General features: G+C 38.1%; 1 protein-coding gene across 7 annotated transcripts in view; it reads left to right on the top strand.

The window, feature by feature from the left end:
* Positions 1 to 23,440, top strand: part of WNT7B (Wnt family member 7B) — an 85,776-nt gene that overhangs the window by 37,710 nt on the left and 24,626 nt on the right. For 6 of the 7 annotated variants that reach the window (XM_072335525.1, XM_072335569.1, XM_072335534.1 and 3 more), the window contains one exon: positions 7,364 to 7,590. In XM_072335525.1, the coding sequence (XP_072191626.1) occupies positions 7,364 to 7,590 (227 nt within the window). Of the gene's footprint in view, positions 1 to 7,363; positions 7,591 to 21,713; positions 21,811 to 23,440 lie in introns of those variants that run through there. The other variant, XM_072335553.1, reaches the window with a different exon arrangement.

Raw genomic sequence — 23,440 nt, 5'->3', positions numbered from 1 at the left:
CCTATATCTCTCGAATGGATCCACATGTGCCAGGAGAGCTGCTGCCTTCCTGCATCTTGCTCAGACCTATCAGCTTACTCTGGCTTAGCAAATCAAATACTTTTCCAAACCCAAATTGCTTTGAAATCAGTGTTTCCTGTACTTCAGATACTTTCACATTCTATTTTAATATTGATTTTTATACATGCAAGATGTGAATATTTTCCTCCATCTAATGAGATGCCCCTAGAATAAAGAAAATGTAGAACAAAAACCAAACATGCATGTAATGTAGTAGTTTGCTATGCAGCTACTGCAAGAGTGTGGAAATGTCCCATTTGTCAGCATGATTTATCTGCTAGGTGATTTATCTTGGTGTAAACATTATCTCACAGAAGTCCATGTAGAGGAATGGCTCCTAGATTAGTATATGGCAACTGAAGAGTACCACATCCTAGAGATCACCAGGACTTCCTATCAGAAAGCCCTGCTTTGGATCAAATATTCACGTTGCTCTGTTTTAAACATAACTGAAAAAAAAAAAGGAAATAAACTAATAAATTTTTATTTTTAAGAATTTTAAGGCCTTTTGGAGAAGATATTTGAACTTGTATATAAGGCCTGCTTTCTCTTGAAATTGAAATTTGTGGCTAATGCACCCTGAAAATGTTGGCCTCATGTATGATGGAATAATGGTCTTAAAGAAATCAAATACAAGCAAACTAGAATTGTAAAAGATCTTTAAAATTACCTGTTATACATCAAGAGTTGCCTCATTGACTGCTGAGTAAAAGATTACTACAGTGAGCAATCCACATGCCAAATAAACTATCAGATCAGGATGTCATCACAGATATAATTATCAGGAGATAACACTCCTGATATACTTGTCAGAAATAGATGCTCGGGCTTTCTCTTGCTCTGGCTTGATTTAATTAACCAAAATCTGGTACTGGTTGATGATGAGATCTCTAGCCACTCTCAGCCATCCCATCCTGGTGTAGTACCAGAGATATTACCCCTTTTCATTTAATTTGAATTATCTCCTTGCTGTCAACATCCTACATGTCTAAAGGCTTGGAGATTCAGTGGGAATGAGTGCACCATGGGACAGTACCAAGTAGGCCTGTTTGATTTCCATTTCAATAACACAGCACTGAAGAATGATTTCCTAAGGCCTGCTGTGGAAAACAAAATTGAAAGCATAAACATATGCAGATGGAATTCAGAGCCCGGAACACTTCTGCCAATTCTTACAACTTATGCATGCTCAAAATATTTACTTAGGAATTCTTAATTAAGTAAACCATTCAGTAGTGGTGTACTGTTTCAGATATGTCACAATGTCGCTGCAAAATATGCCAGTGGTTCCTCCTCTAACAAAGATCCCATTATAGAACTTGTTATCAGGCTCGGTGGGGTAAGTTTTCAGTACAGTGCACCTAGGTCTAAGCTGTGCAGCTCCTCTTCTGTCAGTGGGATTTGTGTGGATAAATCCTTGCATTCCTCACTGAAAAAGAGCTCCTGCAAGCTAAGGTGAATATCAGGTAGCGTGGCCAGGGCTGACATCAGGGTAACCCTACACATGCAGCGGGGCTGTCATGGGGCTTGTGGGGAAATGTGTGCTGCTCTGCTGTGTGGCCAGGAATACGAGCAAGTAGAAATGTCAGGGGGGAAGGTATGGCTCTTGAAGTCAGCCAGGGCCTGTAGCAAGGTGTTATTTGTACAGGGAGCAAGGATTAACAGAGAAAATTTTCAGTGTAGTTTTTGTTGTTGTTGTTGTTGTTGTTGTTTTGTTTGTTTGTTTGTTTTTTAATTAAAATTAAATTAAATTAAAAAAAAGAGGTTAAAATCAACTTGGTTAAGTGTTTTGTCTATATGAAACCTGCTGGTAGTTTAATATTTTTTTCCTATGTTGCCTTTTATTATGTATTTGTTGGAATCAAATTCTAAGCTCTTTGGAGAAATCTTGGTGCACATTTGTGCACGTACTGGACCTTGCTGATTACTCTGATAAATTATCTAGAAGCAGCTAGGTCTTCTTCATCCCCTTGTAAAACTTTGTAAAATTCTTCTAACAGCAGTAAAAGTTAGAATTTTCCTGATATAGATGTACAACTGTCCATTATCAGTATTTATTTTCATATTGATATACTTTCCACTTGTGCAAAGATTCTAAGCCCGTCTTTAAAATATAGGTCAGGTGATGACATTTCTATATAGGACTTTTGTCTGAAGTTGCAAGAATATAGTAATATTTTAAGTATAGTAAAATATAGTAATATTTTAAATTAATGACATGACAAATATGCTGAAGTTTAATAAATGCCCGCATTTCAAAATTTAAAATAGAAACTAAAGAAAAAATATAAATGAGAAATACATTTCTATTCTGACAAGCAAGATTACATTAACTCATATGTTTTTATTACTGACATGATTCTAGGCCTTAATGCTGAATTTTTGAAGTATTTTCAAAGATCTTTACGGAATTACTTGGAGTGTATAATAGAATCATATCATAGAATCACAGAATGGCCTGGGTTGAAAAGGACCACAAAAATCTTCAAGCTTCAACTTCTCTGCTATGTGCAGGATCACCAACCACAAGACCAGGCTGCCCAGAGCCACATCCAGCCTGGCCTTGAATGCCTCCAGGGGTGGGGCATCCACAACATCCTTGGGCAACCTGTTCCAGTGCGTCACCACCCTCTGTGTGAAAAACTTCCTCCTAATATCTAACCTAACTCTCCCCGTTTCAGTTTTAAACCATTCCCCCTTGTCCTATCACTATCCACTCTTGTAAACAGACATTCCCCCTCCTGTTTATATGCTCCCTTCAAATATTGGAAGGCCACAATGAGATCTCCCCAGAGCCTTCTCTTCTCCAAACTAAAGAAGCCCATTTCCCTCAACCTTTCTTTGTAGGAGAGGTGCTCCAGCCCCTCTGATCATCTTAGTGGCCCTTCTCTGAACCTTCTCCAAGAGTTCCGTGTCTTTTACTGCGGGGCCCCAGGCCTGGGCGCAGTACTCCAGATGGGGCCTCACAAGAGCTGAGTAGAGGGGGACAATCACCTCCATCTCCCTGCTAGCCATAATAATTTTTATGGTTTTGATCTTTACTTTTTCCCTTCTAATGATGTGAAAAGACTGTAGCTGTATAGGTTCCCAAGAGAAAACACAGTCATAACAAGGAACAGATTTTGAGGGATAATATCCATTGTCATCTGTCTTTGAAAAATTTCAGCAAATACATTGAAATTTTCCTCCCACTGTCATGAATTTTTGCTTATATCCAGATTATGAGAGCTGCTGTAGACTTCTTTCCATGAATTTGGTGGCCCTGCCTGTGGCAGGGGGTTTGAGCTTGATTATCCTTGAGGTCCCTTCTAACCCAGGCCATTCCATGATTCTATGATTCTAAGATGACAAATCTGTTATTTCCAGACTGTCATGCAAAAAGCAAACCTTCCAAGACCACGCTCCTCAGGTTTAGTTTGTTGCTAACTTTGAACTGCAGTGTCCTATCCAAGCCCAGATTTTTAGTAGGGATTTTTAATTTGGATGTGACTATGGTTTACACCTCTGTTTCTGTGCTGATGTTTCCCTTGCATTGATGATTAATGACGAAGGACAGTGAAGACTCTTCATATGCCAGCCACTACCATTAACTGCTCAGGTGTGCAACATTACTCTGCTAGCATTGTTCAACTGTATAACCTATGTGGAGGGTGCAACATCAAGCTCTAAAACATGCATGGGCTATCTCAGTGTGGTATGGTTACAATTGCACCAGAAATCTTCACAAAACACTGCACTCAGGATTTCCTTGTGATAAGAATCAAGGGAGTCTGCACTACAGAGAAAAATTAGATGGGAAAAGATGCCAAAATGTGGTGTGTGGATCAGTCTTTTGACAGTTATAAAGCAAAACATTCTCCTTTGAGCGAAACAAATGGTCTTCAACCTGCCAAGGGGAAGGACCATGGCACAATTCTCCCAAATGTGTGACAGATGCACAAACTGAGGGATGCCACAAGAAATAGCAGAGAGGAAGCTTGAAATGCTGCTTGGTGCATTTCTTTAATATAAATAAAGTTTTCCAAAACCTCAGATTCATGATTCAGCATTTCTTTTGGCACTGAAATTATAGTAGCAATTTAAAACTAGGCTAAAGCAGTAAGAGGGAATGTTCTGGCAAGTTCAGACCCAAAAGAAGGAAGTCCCTGGAAGTAATGAAAAATGAGGGCCTTCTTGACCTCCCCCATCCCAACTCTCTGCTCCCCAATAATTGCAGTTTGATCCTTATAATCAGGATTGTCCTATAGCTATCTTCAAGCATGCTGTAATTATTGATATCCTCACAATACCTTCTGAGGCAAGATGTGATCATGCTTATTTTATGGATGAATAAGGTATCCCTCTCTGATCATAACCTGCACCAAAACCATTGACAGACCAAAGAATACACTAAAGAGTAAACCTAATTATGAGACAGTAGCATGGAGAAAGAAAATAAAATGTAAAAATGGGGTAGATAGTGTAGACAAACCTTTTTTTGCTTTCTTTTCTTTTGAAGCAATACATTATTGCTGCTCAACTTGAGATAATTGTTAGTGGAAGCTGTGGGGGCTCAGCACTTTTCAAAACCACAGCTCGATATTGTAGCCCAGGGATAAATTTGCAGAAATAGGTAGTAAAAAAAGTCACTCCCTTCTGTGGCTGCAACTTGAGTACTGTGTTCAGTTTTGAGCCACTCTCTACAAGATAGACATCAAAACTCTGGAGTATTCCAGAGAAGGACAACAAAGCTGGTGAGGGTTCTGGAGCATAAGCAGCTGATGAAACTGGGATTTTTTATTGGCAAAGAGGGGGCTCAGGGGAGACCTTACTGCTCTCTACAACTTCCCAAAGAGAGGTTGTGACAAGGTGTGAATCAGCTTCTTCTCTCTCATAAGCAGTGATAGAACTAGAGGGAATAGCCTCAAGTTGCAGCAGGGGAGATTCAAATTGGACATTAGGAAAAATTTCTCTGAAAGAGTGGCCAGGTGCTGGAATGGGTTGCTCAGGGATGTGGAGGAGTTTCCATTCCTGGAGGTATTCAGGAAACATTTAGATGTACAAAGGGACATGGTTTAGTGGGGAAATGTTGGTGTTGGGTGGATGTTTGTACTAGAAGACTTTGGAGGTCTTTTCCAACTTTGGTGATGCTATGATTCTATTATAAGTGATTAGAATGATACTTACCCTTGTGGTTTTCAATATCTCCTTATATAACTATCTAACGTGCCACTGCAGAGGTCAGAAAACATTACTACATTAAGTTCATAATGTTTTTTTGTACATTATTATTTATCTTGGACAGTCTTGATTTAAAGGCATTGTCAGTTTATTTTATTCTGTTGTTTGGTAGAGGTGGGTGAGAAACAAAATCTCAGTTCTAAATCTGCATGAATCCTGGGGAGTCACCAAGTCCAGCTGATGCTTTGTTGCTCAGTACTCAGAGGACCATGAACGAAAGCTACAAGTCTGAGTGTTCATGTCCCAGACACTGTGAGTTGTCTGATTTGCAACTACATTTTGTTTTTATTTTTGTTTAATAGGTAGTACCACATGGCATGCATGCTCTATGTTAGCAATACCTTGTCTCCATATCTATAAAGCCCCAAGCCATAAATAAAAATATACAACTGCCAAGCTTCTTAGAGATTTTTAACTTCACAAAAGATGCTCCAATACCTATTAAAGGCAGAATGAGTCATCATGGAATTTCCATCTCACAGTAAAACTGGTATTTCATTTTGACTAGGGAAGAATTCTCCATTTCAACCTTTTTGCTCTGGCTTCACTGTAGTTTATTGAAATAGCAAAATGAAACACTCTGATTTTGTTTAAATGCAGCATTTATGTAATTTCTTGGTTACTTTTGAGATGAAGTGTATGAATTCCTACAAAATGCTTTACTTTCGTTTAGTCAGCATTTTCCAAAAAGAACATATCCAGTGGGAAATTTTTAACACTGAGAACAAAGGCATAAGTGAGTGTTCAAGATGGAGAGCAAAGGAATGAGGAAATTACTCTGTGTCCTATTACTAACAGGATGGGAAAATGAAACTGTCTGTATGGTCCAGTTTTAGGCAGGGACAACCTAAAAAGAGGAGAGGATTCATTGGGCTACTTCTCTGCAGCTATCAAGACGCAGGATGCTCTCTGTGATGCAGAACAGCTAGTTGGTTTGTGCAGCAGAGGCTGTTTTAGACTCTATGAGGTCTATATAATGTGGATAATAATAATGCCCACAGGCATCATTTTTGAGGCAGGATGGCTCAAGGTCTTCCCTTTTGGTGGTGTGCATTTTTAAGAAGGCATTTTCAAAAGTGCTTCATTGACTTGGATGTTGAAGAGTGTTTTCTGAAAACGGACTGAAGCCTTTTAGACTGTGCAGCTGTCACAAGGTCCAGTACAATGTGTTGAAAAAGGACTGTTTTGCTAACAGTCTTTTTGCTCCTGCTGGCTTGTCCAGTGCCACTTGAGAATAACTAGTACTCAGGATAGATGTGTCCTGAGATCCTGAGGCATCCCTGAATACGTACTCATCTCATTTTTCCAAAATATTACTGCTTAAAATGCATCCTATAAAGATGTTGAGAAATGAGCCTGCAAACATGCTGAAAAATAAGCTGAAAAATGAAAAATATATGTACTAAAGTGAAAACATATGGTAGGTGCAAGTTATATGCATACTTTAAAACAAATTCTGAAAATATACTTGAAGAATGAGAACTGCAAATGTTTCTGGTCTGGATGGCACACACTAAGGATCACTTGTAGTGCTCCATGATATTTGCCAGGTCTAAAAGTTTAGTTATGTTGGTGAACTTTCATTAATCAATCAGAAACTTGAGTGTAATAATGAGCAGGAGGGTTGGCTGTGTCAATTCATCCTTTTAATTGTGTTAATAGTTTTGCATGAGGAATGGTTGAACTGGCTGCAGCAATTAAACTGCTGAACCTGAATCTGTGTAGGCCATTCAAAGCAGACATGAGCTTCAAAGGTTCACAATCAATTAGCACTATTTTCTGCTTTTCAGTATGACTTAGTTTCCAGTTAGCAGCAGCTGGTGGCACTGCACAGGACTGAAAGTAAAAGTGCCAAAATTCCACTTGTGTGGTGCTTCTGGCACAAATCAGATTAGGAATTACTGCAGTATTTCCAAATCTGTGTGCCAGACCAGAGAGGTTGGGATAAGTCTGTGTAATTATAGGGACCCAAACTCCAACCTTTCCTCATTTACTTAGCGCCTTGCCTGCCACATTGCAGCACTCAGCAAAAGCAATTAATGGCCTCAACCTGATTCTAATGTGTCTTTCTGCTTTTCTTTAGAGCTTTGTCATCTGTGGTGGCTTTAGGAGCTAATATCATCTGCAACAAAATCCCAGGCTTGGCCCCTCGGCAGCGAGCAATCTGCCAGAGTCGCCCTGATGCCATCATTGTGATCGGAGAAGGGGCACAAATGGGAATCAATGAGTGCCAGTACCAGTTTCGGTATGGGAGGTGGAACTGCTCTGCGCTGGGAGAGAAAACAGTTTTTGGACAAGAGCTTCGAGTAGGTAAGGGAGTCTCTAAGTACAGAGCTGAAGTGGTGTACTGGGACTATCTTTTATCTTTCTCACTGTAGTCCTGCAAAGGCTTATTTCCCTCTTGCATTTGCCTGCTGGAGTTCAATGGTGAAGGTCCCAGAACAACAGTTGTCTGTATTTTTTCACTGATTGAACAATAATTGGCAAGAGGCAAAAAAATCTCTAGTGGACTCTAGATGAAGTCATTCACATCTGTGCAACTTCATACCCAGCAATGACCCAGATCCCTGCTCAGACATCCAAGGACATAGTCATCACACCCTGTGAAAAAATTGTTTCCAATTTTTGTCCTGTTAGAGGTTGCCATGATAACTGCAGTGCGTGATATAGACAATCAAAAGGGAACTAAAATGAGCTGCATATAACACCTCCTCACAGATTAAGTAGAAGGAAAGTCCCAATTAACTCATGGAAGTGTAGTGCATATACACAGGCCTTCCAAGGTAAAGCAATGATACATATCCATTTTACTGTTGCTATCATATTTTAAAGAAAATACTGCAAATGATTTGAGGCAGGAAACCTATTCAAAGAAAATAATATAGGATCTTGGCCTGACAAACCACTATCTGGCAGAAATCTAAATGATCACTTTCCATTTACCCTGTGTCTGATATTATTTCATAGGGAGGAATATACATATATATTTTTCCCACTGCTGAGATCATTGTTTTCCTCATCATCCAGCTCATTATATTAACCCTCTTCCTGTCCTTACCTCCATCTCCCAGGGGCTGCCCTCTTAACCATGCTGATGGTGCTGAGTGTTGGGATAATGTTTTCTAATGTTTTCTGGTGTGTGTGGCTCTCATGAAGGTGCTCAGAGTGAAAACATCCATCTTCCCTGTGGGGCTGTATCACATTCTTGTTGTGTCACATTCTTCACTGGGTGACACTTTTTTCTTAAATTCAGTAGTTCAGGTGAATCTGTAACATGAAAGTGATTAGATGCAAGATCTCTTAAAACTGCATGAAAAAATGGCAGAACGTTTCATCCCATCTGTGCAAGGAAGAAAGGACTCTCACAGTCCTTTGGTTGTTAACATAGACTCTTCCCAGATTTATCCTAAAAGATTTCTAATTCCATGTAGGAAATACCACTTGATTAGCTTTTGTTTTTTAAGGAGACTATGAGTGGAAGACATTAAATATCCTCAAGGTACAGTGTACAAGAAACAACTTCATATTTGACGTTTGACTTCAACTTTAAATACATCAGAACAGCATCTACTCACTCGTATTGACTATCAGAAACATAGGTCTAGTCTTCCATAATTGGTCTTATGCTTATTTGCCGTAAGTTGATGTCCAAAATGATGCTGTTGCTAGAAAATATATAGATGCCATTCATACTACTGTTCTTTATGTACATTTGTCCTGATCTGCAAAATTCCACAGGAAGAAAAGTCCTCTAAATGTCTTTAAGGTCATTCATGTTTTTGGAAAGAGAGACACTGGAGTGTTGTACCAGAGCCTGTGTCATTGTTAAATTTTCAGTTAAAAAGGTTCTCACAACTTCTGCTCTCCTCTTCAAACTGAGAATCTCATGACATCTCACCAGCTCCCTCTTTGTATTCATAACTGATAATTTTCACCACTGAGAAAAACTGCAAGTGAGCACAGTGAAAATGGCTACAGTGGACAACTAGTTGTGATTGTGCTTTCTTTCTGAAATAAGAGTATAGCAAATAGAAACTTTTAGGCATCAATATGGACTAGCTATCAGAATGTTCAACTACACAAAGTTTGAAAAAACAGGGTTTTCTTGAGCCCCGTTCAGGTCATTTTGCCAAAATGTTCACCAGATTCTTGACCTCTTCACCGAACTTGGGTGGTTTCTTGCAGCTCTGAAATGACTGATGGGGAATTTGGTGGATTCTTTTATGGCTTAACCCAAGCACAGACAAAACTTGGCAGCTGCAACTGAGTTCTGATTTGACATTTGTTGAGTGTGAAACCAGACAAACTGTAATGGATGGAGAAGCTTTACATGACCCCTGCCACCTGAGCCAGATGAGTTCCATACAGGTCTTATAAAGAATCCCATAATCCACTTGTCTTTATTTGTTTTATTAGTGGAGTAGCATCCAGAGACAACGTGGTCAGTATCCTAGGAAAGGACAAGATTTAGAAGTGACATTATTACACTAGCAAGGGGCAAAAAGAAAAATAAGAAGAATAAGAATATATATATATATTTTCTTATTTTTCTTTATTTCTTTATTTTCTATATATATATATATATATGCTTCAAAGGTACAAAAGACTTGTGAGCATAAATATTTGCATGTGTAATAAAACACATCTGTATCTGACACATATGCTAATTGGTTCTGGCTTAGATAAACTGTAGTGAGGACTAGAGCTGAAAAGTATAGGCATATTATCCATCTCACCCCAAAGGAAAGCTTAACTAGCTCCATCTCAGAACCACTTAAGGACAAGAAAAATCAAGACAAATCATTCGGGACATAGGAAAGATGGGGAAAGTAAGCTGTGACAGAAGGATCCGAATTGCTTTAAGGCATCTTTGGCCTGCCACCCATGACACTCATACAGTCCAGCCCAAACCATCTTGTGGCCATTCCCTGCCCTGTGCCATCATGGTGAAAGGCTGCTGAACAGCCAAGCCTGGCCCTGGGCACACACCCACCGCTCAGCAACAGCTGAATGTTGGTGTGTGACCAGCACTATCTGGGCTAAAACTAGGGCATGGGGAGGGCACAATGCAGTGCTAGCTCAAGCTATGGCAAATAATCTTATACATTTTTATACACTGGATAAATACAGTCCCATGAACAGCAAAGAATGCATAGTCTTGCTTTCTGTTTTGATAAAAGAATTTGAGAACCAGATTAAAGGCTGTTGATAAAATCACCAATTTTTTGGTATATTAGCAATTCTATTTTCAGTTGACAGAAATAAATAAATTACCTGCAGCTTTTCAAATGAAATGTATAGAGTGGCAATCAGATAAGAAGAAAAATTTGATCATGTCTCTTTACTGAACTTTTATGTATTTTATATATTTTCGGCAGTATGTACATTTGTGAACAACTGTTTTCAAGGTTGGAATGGAGTAATAGTAATGTTTTACCAAAATCTCTGACAAACACTTTGAGAACTCACTAACAATCACAGCAACTACCATAGAAACAGACATGCATTGGTTTCACAAAAACAATGGCAAATGTCCCACTAGTCTGTTTTGTTTCTCTCCTTTCTAAGGTTTTAATAAAAGATAGTAAAGATTAAAATCAGTTTTGTTACTTATATGTATATAATACTATACAGTTTATGAGAGCGTCTCCTCTGAAAGTAATGCCTGCTATTCTATTATGTTGGCTCACAATATCAGGGGCAGATGGTGGTAGAATGGTAGTAGAAGCTGAACCTTCCCAACAATATTCCATTACATTTTGCTGCCATGTGACAGATGGCAGCAGAGAAGTCTGGCAAAATGGCTTCTGACATGGAAGTGTGTATGAAGCAAAAGTGCGTCACTGAAATCCTCCATGAAGGAAAAAATTCACCCATTGACATTCATTGATGTTTGCTGAATGTTTATGGAGACTGAATAGTGATGAGAGTGCAGTGAGGCCAGGCAACCCAGAAGGTTGGATACCCATGACCTCTGTAATACATGGGTGTCTATATTAAACACAATGTAAATATTTTGTTCAGAGGACAGAAAAACAACTGTAGCAACTAGGTTATGCATGGGACATTTGTATTTATGTGAAAGGCTTATAGTAGACAGACATAAAAAGTGACAGGGGTACCCAAATCAGTAACATGAACAAAAGATGTGGCATGGGGTTAATAAATGAAGAATTAAATTAGATTAGAATTTTTGATTATATAGAATTTTATAGATTTTTTAGATTGTATAGAATTTTATAGATTTTTTAGATTATATAATTTTTTTTTGTTTTTGTTTTGCTTTGTTTTGTTCATTTATAGGTTGGAACTCTTCCAGGCATGCTATTCGCAAAGAATAGTGTCACTACTACACTTGGTTTTACTCATCAAGGCCCTGTACATACTTGTAGCTGTCACCTTTCTGTAGTCAACCCTAGTTTTCATGACTGCTTCTCACATTAACTCATCTTTTACACTCTCCACTCAGTCTTTTTGTTATAAGCCATGAGATTATCTCTTTAACAAATAGATTCATAAACTAATCAGTTAATGATATATAAATTAGTATTATAAATTTGATAATCATTGTTGAAAGATAATTGATCTAACTTTTTGAAGACAAGGAATCTGGTTTGGAAGCATTTAGTCTCTGGTTCTGAGACCATGGAGTGGTTATAATTGGCCTGAATGATGTCTGAAGCTATCTATCATGTAGGTATCTCTAAAAGTTATAGATTGTTAATAACAATTGAAAGCATATAAATCCAAGGAAATAAGTAGCCAGTACAGTCTCTGAGGTAGTGGATGAGAAAATCAAAAGTGAAACTCGCTTTCCTTTGAAATAGTATTATTACAGCTAATTTTTGGTGTATTGATCATTTCCACTGGAATTTTCCAAATGGAAGTGCTCATAAAAAAAACCCTGTTCTTATCAGTTTTTAATCCAGGGCAAAAATGGGGCACAAAAGATACAATTGTGTGTAGTCATCAAGATGGAAAAAGTAATTTATAGAAACCTCCTCTGTCAGACTTGTGACACAGAAAAGGATCACGATGTAGTAGTATTCATCTGGCTGCCCCTCACACACCACAGAGTGTCTCCAAGATAACTTTAGAGATATGGTATAAACTAAAATACATAAGTCTGTCTGAAAGTAATGTCTTCTATTTATTTCAGTGGAAACTACAAAAGATACAGAGAGCACAATAACATTGCTTGATGGAGTGTATCTCCAGCTACAGAACACTATTTTCCAACTTCCTCATCACCATTAGCTGTGCATTTTCGCCAGTGATGAACAAGAGCTCTTCATTTCACAGTCAAGCAGCTGTGCACAGCCTTCCAGAATGTGGCTTGTCTTTCTCTTTGCTGTCACTGCTGAAATGCAGGATGCACCGCATCACTGTGCACATATCCACTGTTTGGTCTCCGTAAACATTTGCAAGCATTGATGAATGTCAGAGGGTGTCATTTTTTTCTGCATGGAGGAATTCAATGACATACCTTTGCTTCATCTGCACTTCCATGTCAGATACCATTTTGTCAGACTGCCCCTCTGCTGCCATCTGTCACATGACAACAACATGTAAGGGAACACTGGTGGGAAGGTTCAACCACTGCTGCCATCTCACCACCATCTGCCTCTGATATTGTGGGCCAACATAATAAAATAGCAGGCATTACTTTCAGAGGAGACCTCATGATTGAACTGCACATCTAATAGAGAAGAATCAGCACATTTACTTATTTGAATATCTGATCTTTTATTTGGACCTACAGATTACTGATATATGGAAAGGATGCTTCTAAAGTGAGATTAAGCTGATTGCTGTGAGGGATTTAAGAGAAGAACGCATTTTCAGGAACTTCCATTCCCTGTGTGCTTGCTTAAGCTTTGCTTCACAGTCTAGGCATGAAGGGGGCAGGATGGAAGAGAAAATAACCTTTTTAAAGACTGCATGTGCATGGATTTTATGAACTCACAGGGGAAGAGTACCTTACAAGTTCTTTTGAGAAATAATGACAGAAAATAAAGTCAGTTGTCAGTATTGCATACAAGCATTCACTCGCATACAAGCATAGACGCGCACATGTTAAATGCTAGGAAGACAGCATCATTTCAAAGAGAAGATGAAGAAAGAGAAATGAACATCTTCTGAAAGAAAGATACTCATTAAAAAACAAAACATATTCTTCAGTATGTATGCACTAAAAACAGGTAACAAATCCACAATGAATGCCAGTATTTCAGCTGCAGACCTAAAAGAACATGGGGATTGCGCATGTAAGATAAATAAGTGATGGCATAATGGAGAAATTATAGGCATTTTAATATCAGTAAATTATTCTTGGTTCAGGCCATATATAGGCTTTATTTAATTTGGATTCACATATGAATTCAGTCATTTTTATTCTGGGCTACAATGGTGGTTTAACTGAGGTGCCAAATGTTCATAAAACTTCCTAGTAAAATGGGAGGAGTAGAAAGGCTTATTATTCTCCAAAAATGGAAATCTGCCCCCAGGCTGATACATTAATCTGGTACAGTAGTGTCTAGTATGAGTTGGCCAACTTGCAAAACTTTTCTTGCAGTATGAGCAGAAACCTTCCAGTACATGAGGACAGGCAGCAATCTTAGGAATGCTTTATGACCATACACATTTTAATGCTATCAGCAAATCAGTAAAGGGAACCATAAATGAATGAATCTGGGTAGTTTGCTTTAAGTAAGTAAATTTCTATTCCTCTATTACCCTTTCTTTCCTCCCACCGTTTTTTTTCCTCTCAGTTACTTTTCATTTTCATTTTCCAATTTTTAATCAATATACATGTTGCTAGTTAATGCTCAGTAATACTCATACGTCAGGTTGACCGGATGACTGTATGTTTATTATTCTAACATCTGTGTATTTATTGTGGGAAAATCTATCTTTACTGACTTGTGTTATATCCAATAAAAACAATATGGGGGAAAGAAAGGAATCATGCAGCTGGAAACAATTTGAAGGGGGAAAATGAGCTGGAATTAGATTATTTTAAATGTGTTACAGAGAAGAGTGCACACTTCACCAGCGGAAAGGCAGTAATTATCTTTGTTGTAGCAGTAGGTGTTATGATTGGTTTAGGCATTTGTCAGTTGCTGTCAACCACAGTTGCACAGTAGTCAGTGGATCTAACATGGAAAAAATTCTGTTTATTTTGTTGCTATCGTATAGCGTGACTCCTAAAAACAAAGTCCTTTTAGCATTCAGACAACTGATCAGAAAGAAACTTGTTGGTAATTTGAACTGGAAGCCTACCTTGATGCAAGGATTTGATGAAAGCCATTTCCTTGTGAGTGGCGGCTTCTTGCAAGATGACATTTTCTACCAACATATAGTGCAGAGGCAATCTGGGATGTCAACAAAAAGGTACACATGATGTATTCAATCAGCCAACATCATGTGCATCTTACAGAGACTGCACAAGACCAATACACATTGGATCCTTATTGCTCACATGAGAACCTTGGAGTGATTGCCAATGTCCATTTTACAAATGTCACATGGAGGTTTTGCATTTGCTATTGTGGTTTAGTTAAACAAGTACATGCTATAAAAACCATGGCAAATTTAATGAGCTGTGGCTTGTGCAAGGATAATTTTTAATAGAAGCACGGTGGCATATTACAAGATGTATAATCCTCAGTTATGTGAAGAGAGAGATCTCTCATTATTAGGCTGAATTAAAAAAAAAAAAAAAAAAAAAAAAAAAAAAAAAGACATTCATAGCAAATCCCCACCTGTACCAGTTGAGTAAGTCAGTCAGGCAGACAGAGACATCTGGTAAAGAGAATGAAATACAAAATCTGAGGACCTCCTCAGTTTCTCAGTTTGCTCATTTTCCTGGAAAGATTTATCAGAGTGCTCATTGCAAAGACTTCTGTTAAATGGCTCAGATAAACTGCATTTATTTTCACAACTGATATGTTGCTGGAAGGAAAAACAAAACATATTACTAACCTTTAGAATATTCAGTATATTTTATGAACTTATTATATCTACTTTATCACAGAAGGATTTCAGTTTTGTTACTGACTATCCCACAAGTTTCCTTACAAAGACAGAAAGGCCATGCTGGCACAAAGTCAGGCTATTCCATGTAAAGACCCTCATACTTACATTAGTTACCCTGTAGGCAGTAATCTAAGTACAATAAGGCATGCAGGCTGCCTTAGGATAGTTTTTACAGGATGATTCCATTTGAAGGAAAACTACAAAGTAGAAAAAAGCTGTGAAAATCTGGTTGCTGCAAGGTAAAGTGAGAAGACTATTTCAGTTTGCATTATCATCATTGAAAAAAATTAAAAAGTAGATTCAGACAGTTCATATTTTCTGACTCTAGAGTGGTGGATAAGATTTTTACTATCACAGGCAGAAAAGCAATACAGTAACCCAAACCAGAATAAGAAAATAAACCTTCCAGCTGGCTGCTGCGGATTCTCGGAAGGGTTAGTAAAAAAGTTATGAAACAACTACTGTGCTAAGAATTGATAATATTCTAGCTGAGGAGACAAGCTCTCTTGAGAGTGGTAGGTTCAGTTTTTTCTTAATTTCAGTAGGTTTCTGTCTGGAGGATTTTAGAAAAAAATGAAGTCATTTCTCTTGTAAGGAAGTATTGTGTTAAAGAAACATCCCATTTTAAGTGATGGAGGATTGTGATCTTAGTGAATCTGTTCAAAAATTTGTGGGTAATAATTTCTCTGAGCTTTAACAATTTCTTCATAAGCCAGAGCCTCACAATGACTCCGAAAGACTTAATATTTTCAAAACAGACTGCAAATCACAGATGAAAAGATAAATGTGAATAGAAAGTACCGTTTGTAAATTATGTGTTGATAGTAGTAAAATTTTGACTCATATTCTCTACTTCCATGCCTTTTTGTAAGGTTCAACTGTTCAGTTAAAGAGCAGCTTAATTTATTATTATTTTTTTCCCCTCAGGGGTCATGGGTTTGAAGAACAGTACAGGTTTTCTTAGATTAAAAAGTTACTGTTGTCATTCAAATATTTGCATCTCTGAAAGAACACTTGCCTGAAGAGGCAGACATAGCTATTCTAAACAAAGCACTAATATGTTAATACATTTATTTTATGAACTTTACATGGCTTGCAGCTGGATAAAAAATGGTTGATGCTGACCTGAGTGAGATCTGGAATTTCCATCCCGAGGGAAGTGCTAACTCCTTAAACTTTTGTTTTATTGCATTTTACCTATAAAAATGAAGTTTTTATTGGAACAGATGTTGTTCTGTAAAGAGCTTCTAACTAAAATACACTGATATACCTGACTCTGACCAACTCCATTTTGGTCTATTAGTGTATTGCTTTTCAAATTAGTTAAGGAATGATATCCTTTGATGTAAACCGATGCAGGGACCTGTAAATGTGGAAACTCAAATCTCTGCATCTCATGTGCTTTGTTCTTGCCTACTTCCATATGCATCCTAAGTTACATGGTTCTATGAGACACCACACAGCTTGGTTAAAACCATTGCATAGCATAACGCATTGCCTTCCTCTGACCTTAGACCTCAGGTTACAAAAGGGCCATTGTGTTCTCAAAAAACAACAGGTTGATATGCGGAAACAATTTCATACTTTGTTTCAGAGGTCCAAAATCCAATGATTTTTTTTTTTTTCCTTAAATTAAAAAGAATAAATTCTTTTAAATGCCAGTGTGAAAAACAACATTCATTTTTGAGGTGGATGGCTAGTCAGGGTTTTTGGCATTTTTTTATAGTAAATCTGACTATTCGCAGTGGCAAAAGCTGATGTTATGTGTAATGTGGCCATATGAATAGAGTGTGTAACAACTAACTCTGATCATGTTGTGCTCAGCATTGGCCAGAACAAAATACTCATTTCCAGTTGCTATTAACTTCGCTTTCAGCTGCTTAGGATAAAATTTTCCATGTTTCTGGTCTGCCTTGGGATGAGTGAGTCAGAGGTCCCATGGAAAAGATAGTAGGGAAATTCTAGGCTGTTATTTAATTATAAGCTGTACTGTAATTTGGACACGGCAGGGCTAAATTTGAACAGCACTAAGAGTGGCATTTCCTTACTTCCAAGTGACATGCTTGGAAGTTCCTCCATGTTCCTTTACTGTCCTTTTTTCATGTCACTTTGTAATAACTTTTGCTGACTACAAATGATACATAGCATGCTGACTGAATCAGTAACTTCTAGCCTCCCAGTCCTGTTGGTCTGGACTTTCAGTGTAATGCTCACCTTAAACAGAAAGGCAAATAACATTTAAAATTTTCCAGCGTCTGCTGCTGGGCTTAGCCCAATATCATGGAGAGCAAATATTGGTCAGCAGCATTTTTACTTCTTTTATTTCAGAAAGGCCAGGATTATATATTTGAAAGACTCCTGCCTTTTAAGTACAAGCAGAAGTTCAGATTGGAGCTGAATTTTAGATCAGGGACTTTACTAAAACCTAATTCGATCAAGAGAAATCAACTGTGCAGTATTTGAATATTTAGGTACAGAACAACTTAACAAAATAACATGTACTGACAAATCTTGCCACTTTCTTACCATGTGGTAAGAAAATCTTTTATGTAAAATGAAAGGTAGCACAGAAGAGTAGCTGACCCAAACCTGCCAGTATCTGATGCTGTGATAACTTGGGCTTCTAATGACTTTGAAGATTCCCTGCACTTCACTAGTGTGGTTAACTATGTTGTCAAAATATCTTTACTAAAAATACATTGGATAGGTTTGGTCCATCTAGCTCAACCTCTACATCAAGCAGGACAGATTAATCGTAACATTAGATTTCTGAGTTACATGTAGCAACATCCATCTCTTTTCTGTCCTTTTGCTTGGGATGCATTCTGTTTGGTGAACCATCTGTTTCTAAGCTGAAAAGCTGGGAACAGAGAGATGTACAAAAATTACAAAAAACATTTGTTGATCTGTACATTTTTTTTAAGCAAGTGAATGTTTCAGCATTCATGCTCAGATTGCCATTCCATGCAGTTTACTGTCCCGCCTCCAGTCACAAACAATTCCTTGTCTAATGAAGTGATTGGCATATTCAGAAATATTATGACTGACAATATCTTATTTTCTAATTGTGAAAATTTATTTCCTGAGCATCATGCACGACTCTTTTGCATTGGATTAAATTACCCATGACTGTAGTTTATTTCTTACTGGTGTATTGTATGTCAATAATTGTGAAACATAATATTATTGTTAATGATATGAGACTAAAATGAAAGCAAGCAAGCAAGCATACAAGAGGACAATTTTATGTGTTATTGTTGGGAAGCTTGAAAAAACAGAATCTAGCACAGCAGTACTAAGGTTGCTGTTCTCTTAGTCTTCAAATTAGCCAAGAACTTGAGTCTTTGTCTAATATATACTTAACTTTAAACCCCTTGTTTTAAGTCCTATTTGAGTATAACGGGTTTTAAAAGTACTTTAAATGCATGCTTAAGTTCTGTGCAGAGTATCAAAGTCATAGTGAAAGCCAGCATGTAGGATCAAGCTGAGGGTGGATCTTTCAGTTAGCAAAAAGTGTCACACTTTTTTGGTTTTTATTCAGTTTGTTCTTAGGATTAAAGTAACTCTAGGTGAAGACTTACAGCCACAACTGTAGTCTGTTGGTCTCTCTACTACAGAGATTTGGCCTCAGGTTTCTGGGACTGGTGAAGAAAAATGATTCCTAAGAATTAATCAGCATTGGTGTAAAAACAGAGGCTTGAATGGATGAGGAGTTTATAAGGAGGTTGCTCTCATTCCAGAAAGAAAACTAGTTTGTTGGCTTGATTTAAGCTCAACAGACACAGTCTGACTTTAATGATGATAGTTAAAGGAAATTGCTGTTGACAAATTTCTGGAAAGTTCTATTTGGGATCATTATTTATTTTTACCAGTTCACTCATTTCTTCATGACAAACTTGTTTTCTGTCTTCATCTTGGGTACTGTGTTCAGTTTGGGGATGTGCCATTCAAGAATGACAGGAAACTTCCAGAGAGAGTCCATTGAAGGGCCACAGGGATGATCAGGGGCCTGGACCATCTCCCTTATGAGGAAAGGCTGAAGGACCTGGGGCTGATTCGGTCTGGAGAAGATGAAAAGGAGACCTTATCAACACTTAGAAATGGGTGGGAGTCAAGTGGATGGGGCCAGGCTCTTTTCAGTGGTGTCCAGGACAATAGGCACAAACTGGAATACAGGAAATGACATCTGAACATGAGGAATATCTTCTTTACTTTGAGGGTGATAGAGCACTGGCACAGGCTGCTCAGAGAGGCTGTGGATTCTCCTCTGGAGATACTCAAAATCCTCCTGGACTAATTCTTGTGCAACCTATTGTAGGGAAACTGAATTAGCAGAGTGGTTGGACTAGATGATCTCCTGAGGTCCTTTCTAATCCCTGTGACTATTTGATTTTTGATCCACCCATTATGTTCACAAAAGGTATCCACTGACAGGGTTGAAGCAGCTTTGCAGTTTCTGAGGGGAATGACACAAGAGGTAGCCTTGGCATCTGTCTCTGTTGCTGAATTTCCAGGCTTCAGACAACAGAGGAAGAAAAATGGGAAGTCCCTTCTTTGCTTCTTTCTTTTGTCCCAGACTCACACCTCATAGCTCAGGCATTTGGATGAGATGTCGAAGATGTGAACCTAATCAGCCTGTATTCCTTCTATGGTCAAAGAAGAGAGAGGAGCACTTCCAGAAGGCGTACATGGCTGTGTGGATGTCCCTGTTGACTGTCTTGGGAATTTAGACTCCCTAATTAGGTATCAAGCCTCTTTATCTCTAATTTTTCTCTGTCTGTGTAATTTTGCCTTCTCTACACGTTTCTCAGGGGAGCATGCAGTCCTTTATGAAGGCATACCTGCTTGCCTGATATAACAGACATGGAAACATAACCTTCATTTAAACTCCTGGTTATTCTTGGTACTCATTTACCATCAGTACCTGCAAAAGTTGTGTAATTTTATGCTTTCAGGCAGATACTGGCAGAAGAATGCTGTAGCCACAGGCATATATACTCCACCACCGCTACTTGGAAATTTAAGAACAAGTGTGAGTCCAAAATTACCACCAGATGGTGCACCTATTTAGCAAGTGACCGAGACATGTTCCACAAGAAAGGGTAGCCTCCAGCAACCCATCAAGTTTCTTCGCCTGCTGTTTATTCTCAATTGTGATATGAACTGAATGTGTTTGAAACATGGACCTGCTGGTATTACTATTCTGTTACATTTAATATGGAGTATGTTTTCAATCTTTGCAATGGAAGCCTTTCAACTGCTTCACTTGGGGCATGAGGAAGTGGGAGAGTGTAGCAGATCTGTGAATGTGCGTAAATGGCAGAACATGAAAAGGGATGAGATGGGAGCAGGAAAAATTGGTAATGGCAAATTGCAACAAGCAGATTCCAAAATCAGAAATGATCAGCATAAACCAACAGCGCACTTCTATTTTGTTAAGTGGGACGAGTTCTGATTGTTAATGGTAAGTAGCTGGTAGAACGTTGAAGTCAGGGCATTTCTGAAGGACAGTCTTGATGAATAAGTCAGTATTTTGGAAAACTACCAATGCCAGTATCCCAGGCGAAAACACATGGGATATTTATTAACTTAATAGCAAAGTGGTGAACTTTCCTGAACTGTGTTTGTTTTTTTTTTTATTCCCTGACTACTACTCATTCCGAAGCACCTGTGGTATTCCACACTCAAAAATTAGCAGAAATTTATAAGCATGCATTTTCTGCCATATTGTTATGAACTTCACAAGAACATGTGATTCATTAACTTGATTTACTCTAAATCGTAGAATCATAGAATATACTGAGTTGAAAGGGACCCATAAGAATCACTGAGACAACTTCTGAAGATGAGAATGGGAACAGTTTCCACTGAAGGGCAGTCTGCAGTTCAGAGAGTCACAGCTAGCTAAAAGCACTGGCAACTGACAGAGCCATGGGCTGAGTCACGTCAATACACTATCACGTGTAGGACATCACTAGATTTTTCTTCCCATCCTACTTTTCTTCTTGCATTAAAGAAATTGTTGAAGTTGTTTGCAGGTTACTGGCAATCCTCTTTCACAAACATTACAAAATTAATCTGAAAGAAAATATTGCGAGTCTTGTTTTATTACGCTTTTAAAGATTCCATAATTAGAACTTAATATCTTCCTAGAAAACGATTAATTAGAATGGTTGTTCTTTTGATTACAATTTGATCAGAATGAAAATGTCTGAATAGAATATTCCCTCTGAGCAAAGAATGAAAGCATTTAAATACTCTTTAATCAGATAAGTACTCATTCTGGAAGGATAAAATCTTTTTAAATTTTCTTTGTCTGAGAGGAAGACATTATCCAAAGAATCTCAATAAAATTCTTCTATCATTTTTCACATATCCTGTGGCTCCTGGTGCAATGTGAGAACTATCATTTTATGGTTAAGGCAAGGACCAGGAGATAATGGATTTGGATGTTCCTCCCAGTTGCTCCATACACTTTTCTTGTGACTTTGGGTGAGTCACTTCATACCTTGCTGTCTAGAGACTAAAGATGACTAATTTCAGTGGGGAACTGAAAGGCTTAATTAATATGGACTAACCTCACTGGGACACAAACATTTATGAAGTACCCTGGGATCTTCAACCAGAAACAACTGCTCATCAAGTCTTCTTATCCAAACAGGAAGCAAAGGACAGATATGTCATAAAGGGATTTGTTTTTATAGAAAGCGAGTTCAGATCTGAAACACGGTCCTTAGTGAAGAACTGTAGTAGGCCTGATAAGATTTATTACTTTGAACAAGAAGGAAGTAAGGAAGCTTTAGGTAGTTATCTACAAAAAGTCTGAAATCCAGTTTCCCAAAGAGAAAATATCGCCTAGTTCTTAGACGAAATATTATACAGAGAGAAAATGAATCCCACTGGACCAGTAAATGATTGTTCCTTACTGTATACTCACTGTATGATCCTTGACTGATCTTCCTTGGATCCTTGGACTAAATCTTCCTGCCCAAGACTCTCTTTTTCTAGCTACTGGTGCACAGTGACATCCTGACACTAGTAATGCAGCTTGAACACATTTTCCCCTCCGTTCTTTTTCTCCTCACTTTCTCCCGTTTCTTTTTTTTCTTTCAGTAGTTCAGCAATGCTGAAAGCAAGTTCCCTTCTTTTGTTTGCTTTTCCCTTGTCCATTGATCAACCATGTTTCTTTTTTACAGACACTACAGTAAAAACAGAAGCTCTTAGCAGGAGTGTTAGCTAGGATTTCCCTGTCCTCTTACACAACCAAAGTTTTTGCAGGACTGCTTTATTGTTTTCTTTCAGGGATTACCAGCAATGTTCCACATACTACCGACACAATGAGGCATAAGCTTCATTCAGAGAACACAAGACACTGATTTCTAAAGAATTCTAGACTACAGTGCAACTAAGGATGGCCATGGAAAGCCTGAAAGGCAGCAATCTACCCTGAAATTCGAGAGGTAGAAAGACTTCTGGAAGGTTTTCACACAGCACAAAGTATTTCCATGATTACTGACTCCTGCTCAAAAGTTAAATTCAAAATGTCTGCTCTGGATATCTTATATAGAGAAGAGAAACATTACATTATGTGATGGGCAAAAATATGACTTGGTAGAATGTAGCCTAATCCAAGATTTTTCACGTGAAACATTTGTTTTGGTTTGGTTTTCAGACATTTGCCTCTCAAACTGGTCTATTTTAATTAGAGCTCAACCTGAACCACAAAAGATAGATTTGAACTTTCCCAGAGTTCAGTGGTGTTCAGATCTGGCTTTTGGTTTGGCCCATCACAGAGATAGGGGTCAGTTTCAAAGTTCAGATCTGCAAACAAGATTCTTCAAAGCATGGGACTATGAAGATTACTTAATGAGACCCAAATCTTCTTTTAATGGCAAATTTGCAGTACAGACACTTGTTAGCGTTTTTCTGAAGTTTTTTTTTTTTTTTTTTTTTTTTTTTTTAACTGATGTTCACATCAATCTATTTGAATACTCTTGTATCCATTCTCCTGGAAGAGTGTTGTGTCTTCTTTCCCAATCACAAAGCCCAGATCCTGCTCTGAATCTGGAGTACCTCTAGAACCTACAGATTTTGCTTCTGATCTCTGTTTAAAACTCATCCT

Source organism: Excalfactoria chinensis, chromosome 1 (genome assembly GCF_039878825.1).
Source record: "Excalfactoria chinensis isolate bCotChi1 chromosome 1, bCotChi1.hap2, whole genome shotgun sequence".
Lineage (NCBI taxonomy): Eukaryota > Metazoa > Chordata > Aves > Galliformes > Phasianidae > Excalfactoria > Excalfactoria chinensis.
Note: the sequence above shows the minus strand (reverse complement) of the source record. Positions and strands in the feature narration are given on the sequence as shown.